Here is a 4,397-nt window from a genome sequence, read left to right on the forward strand (position 1 = left end):
ATGACTCAGTTCAACGTCAAGATGCCTCTTGATGCCCACAGTCATAGCACAGTCAATGCATCGCCTGGTTGTACCGTGGGAATATGGCTGGAAGCCTTCTCAACCTTTAAAGCCACACGCTGTACTGATTGGTCAGTGGCACGAGTACAACTCGAGCTGTAGTAAATTCAAAGCGGTGTGATTGGTTCAAGTTTTGAGGCTCTGTAAGGGTTTTTTAACACCAGGTCAACAATGAATTTCATTGTTTGTGAAACAGAAAATTAAAAGTGTTACTTTTTATTGTTAAATTCTTACATACTTTCAAGACAATGACGACCTGTGGCTTAGCCTTAATAGCCTTTAAGGCCCTACGCCACTGCATATTGCAACTTTAGTGTATTTTTACACATAGCCTACACTAGAGGCAGCGTGTAAGTGTAGGAGCTCGATGCTAGCAAGACAAGGCGAAAATGTAAAATAGTTTTTAAAAATTAAGAAAGAAACAAAACATAACAGTAATAACAGAAAAAAGAACAACACAAACACACACACACACACACACACACACACACACACACACATACACACATGAAGCAACAGAAAACAAAAAAGAAAGCAAACTACAAATAACAAACAAAAAAAAAAACAAAACAAATAAAATAAAAACAAAATAAAACAACGTAGCCTTTTTTTCAGACTCAGACCGTTTTGTATTTTTAAAAAAATTCTAAGGCCATTTAATGACTCGTTTGACATTTTTTCGCTACATTGATCTGGCATCCTTATTTTACTATTCGCTTCGCCAACATTCATTTCATATTCACAAATTCGCATGTATTTCATGGCTGCCCTCGCGGGGAACAAAAATCATTGAAATTCTCAATTTACTCATTTTCCAAATTGTCAAGTGGTCGCATGGTAATTATTAACAATTTCTAATCCATTAGTAATTTATTCATTCGCTATCTAAATCTACTGAAGTTCTTTTTTTCGAACTTGAGTATACCCACTGTGATCGACTGACTGAACTGAAACAAAGCGAAAGTAGACTTAGATAGAGATGTCTTCCTCATAAACTTGAAACTAGCATTTGAATAAAAATCAATCTCGATACAATGCTTTCGAGACTACATGTTATCACAGTGCCCTCGTCTTATTCGCATCAGTTTCAGTGTCAGTAGTCACTACAGACTACAGGTCTAACTACAATAGTGTCAGAGTCAGTGTAAGAGTAAGTGTAGCGTAGCTCTGACTCTGAATCAACTCGTGACTATGACTGTGAATGTGAACTATATGGAATCGTATGGTCGACGCCCAATGTCAATGACCATGACTAAAGCTATGCAAGCATGTAGCCTGCCTTTGTGGTCTACTTCAACCTCGTTTTCCTGTTTTCCCCATATTTACATCACTATTTTAATTTTATTTTGAAGTTATTGCTGTGATTATTCTCAGACATGTCTACCAATAAAGAAAATTGATTATTGGAAGACACTGTCTGCCAATAATGATGGACGGTTATACACAGACACTTTTTTGAAACTCCCCTCTTTTACTTTTAAACATTAATCCACATCCCAGAATATGGAACGTTTCTTAATGACTTAAACTTAATGTACTTATACTTATAAACTATAAATAAGTTATTAAATTATCAATTAAAGCATAAAATTAACCAACAATCAGTCGATGGATGGTAGGTTACTATATATACACAATATGCGTCGACATCCGAATGGTTAAGTCGTCTGCCTTAGAAGGCAATCAGAATCGACGATGTGGCTACGAATCCTGGTTCCGGCACTGTTTTTTTTTTCTTCTTTCTCAGAGCATTGAGCGTTTCTTTAAATCTTTTTATCTCAGTCTTTTGATTCTTTTCCGTAGAATATTGCAAATTATAATATTCGTCCGTACAAAAAATAATTAAAAAACGAACAAACAAAAATTCAGAGGGCAATCAAATGGTTAGATAGAAAAAAATAAATAAAAACAATTTTAGGAAATTCATGCTCAGAAACAGAACAAGGAGTAAAGAATAGACTTGCTCAACTAAAAAACAAAACAAAACAAAAAATAAACAGAAAGATAATCAAAGTAGTCGCCGATTACATTTATAAGTTAGAGGCAATGGCAATTTAAATAAAGGTTCAGAAAACAAAAAGCTCTCAAGAACAATCCCAAGATGTTGTGTGGCTATGTGGTCTAGTGGTATGACACTTGCTTTTGGATCGGAATGTCCTGGGTTCGAGCCTCGCGCTTGTGTTAAATATCGCTTGATATTAACTAATATGGGACACAAATAACAACTGGCATTTTTTCTGAATATTAGGTATTTTTCACGCCTAGTTTGGCATTTTGCATAAAAATCTTTCTGCCAACGTGATAAACGTGTCTGCCAATAACGAAAAGGTCAGGCTTTTGGTTAAAGCCGGACAGGGTCTGCCAATAATCAAAAGTCCAGGTCTTCTGATTATTGCCAGACAGGTGTCTTCCAATGATCATTTTTCATTATTGGCAGACATGTCTGAGAACAACGCATGCCTAAAGTTATAGCCCACACTGCCATATGATTATCTGTCGTCAGCTAGACTTTAATCTCCTCCTCCACTCCACCACCACCAACTTCTATCTTCACCTTGGAGGCTCATGGGACTCGCTCACCCACCCGTATTTTAAAATTTCTCCCCCCCCCCCCCCCCCCCCCCCCCCCCGATGAACTGATGTCATACACAAACTTTATTTTCACATTATGGGTCTGGTTACTGATCGTGGCAGCATGGAAACAAAAGTTAATATGTTAGTCCCTAAGATTGTTTGGTATTAGAGTTTTCAAATTGTTTTTCTTTTCTTTTTTCTTTCCATCATCTTCAGTCATTACAGGTATAAGTGCAAACCTTTTTTTCCCTAACAGAATGATAACAGGCTAAAGTCAATGCTGTCACTACCCATTTTCAAGCTATGATATATATTCTTTCTGCCTCTAAAAAGAATGTCAGAATCACAGAACAAAAGCCTGAGGGCATCTTGGTCGATCCATTTAATCAGCCGATTTCATCATCAGATTTAGCCTCTGCTTGGAGCAAAACAAAAATGCATAATCATTGTGAAGATGGGGGAATTAATGATATGCCTTGTTTTTGTGAGGAGAAAGTTCAATAGAAGACACCCAATCTGTAAGGTTTTTCCAGTTAACGAACAAAGGTTCACAAGTCATGATATTGAGCACCACTTTGTCCTCAATTTGGAGATCTTTTCATCAACTCGACCCCAGACCCCATCAATCTTAGCTGCGGGTATGCGAGTTATTACAATGAAAGCTTGTAATTCCTAATACTAATAATATGCACCATCACAGTTGCTCTCACTTTGATAATTCGAGCTGTTAATATCAAAGTTATTTCATAGCTTTTGAACTACCACTGTCCTCCCCTCCAAAAAAAATATGATAAAAGATAAACCAACCCCCCTTTCTCCCCCCCCCCCCCCCCCCAAAAATGGAAAAAAAAAACCAGCAAAAAAATACAAAAAACAGCCTGATCAATCAAATTCATGAAAAACCACGCAAAGAGAATGAAGAGGAGAATGGTTCTCAGTTTCTTCTTTGGTTAAAAATTTTTCTTCCTCCCTCGCTGCTCCTTACCCACCAATTCAATTAACCCATTATAGGCCAAGTTCAATTTTACTCTAACTGCTTTCTCTAAGAGTAGTAACAACAGTGAAGCTTGGGCTTCAATGAAGTTTGCGTGATAAGCCAAAAGCAACGCAGCCACAATCAGCATCGTTTAATTTATGCTGTGCTCCTTCCGTTTATGGTTATTTTCAAGAAAAAAAAAAGAATGGTTTCTGCACAGTTGATTTAATTGTGTGCACTGCAAGTGCATTAAAAATATAATACATTTATAATAAAATTCTTTATAATCTTCATACCGTTGAATTACATTTGTACAGTTTACATTTGAATTCTAAGTGAAATTGTTTTCTCCTGAGAATTTTACACACCTGCCACCAACACCAGACAAATTCATCATCAACAAATTTTAATTTAAGAGGTAATCATGGATAATCCTTTAAAACAGAAAACGGTCTATAATATATAACTACCGGCTTTGGTTTTGAGTTTCTTGAGACGATGGTTTCATATAAACACATTGATTGATACATTGCCATATGGTTCTACCTCTTGTTCTGTTTTTCCTTTTTATTTTGTTCCCAACAGTCCAGTTCGTAGGCCTTTATAGGGAATGAGATTAGCGGAAGAGTAGCATCCCTTGATTGGACGTCACCTTACAGAGAGAACGTCAAAATGGTTTGGAGCATGCGTCTCTCTCATCCTCGCTTTCGGTGAAGTGTCTCATGCCGCACAACCAACATGACGTTCTCTCTAATAACTTTTCTACTCGTGACTTCCAATCAAGGGA

At 36.9% G+C, this 4,397-nt stretch overlaps 1 protein-coding gene across 1 annotated transcript in view; it reads left to right on the plus strand.

Annotated features, from left to right (window-relative positions):
* The window catches only part of LOC144979204 (uncharacterized), a 15,090-nt gene continuing 10,693 nt past the window's right edge, over positions 1–4,397 (plus strand). Inside the window, exons 1-2 of the mRNA XM_078925813.1 lie at positions 1–144; positions 1,067–1,210. Of these exons, the coding sequence (XP_078781939.1) occupies positions 1–144; positions 1,067–1,210 (288 nt within the window). The remainder of the gene's footprint in view (positions 145–1,066; positions 1,211–4,397) is intronic.

The sequence above is a fragment of the Berghia stephanieae genome, chromosome 9, assembly GCF_034508935.2.
Source record: "Berghia stephanieae isolate SIO BIC M18660-M18661 chromosome 9, UCSD_Bste_1.3, whole genome shotgun sequence".
Lineage (NCBI taxonomy): Eukaryota > Metazoa > Mollusca > Gastropoda > Nudibranchia > Aeolidiidae > Berghia > Berghia stephanieae.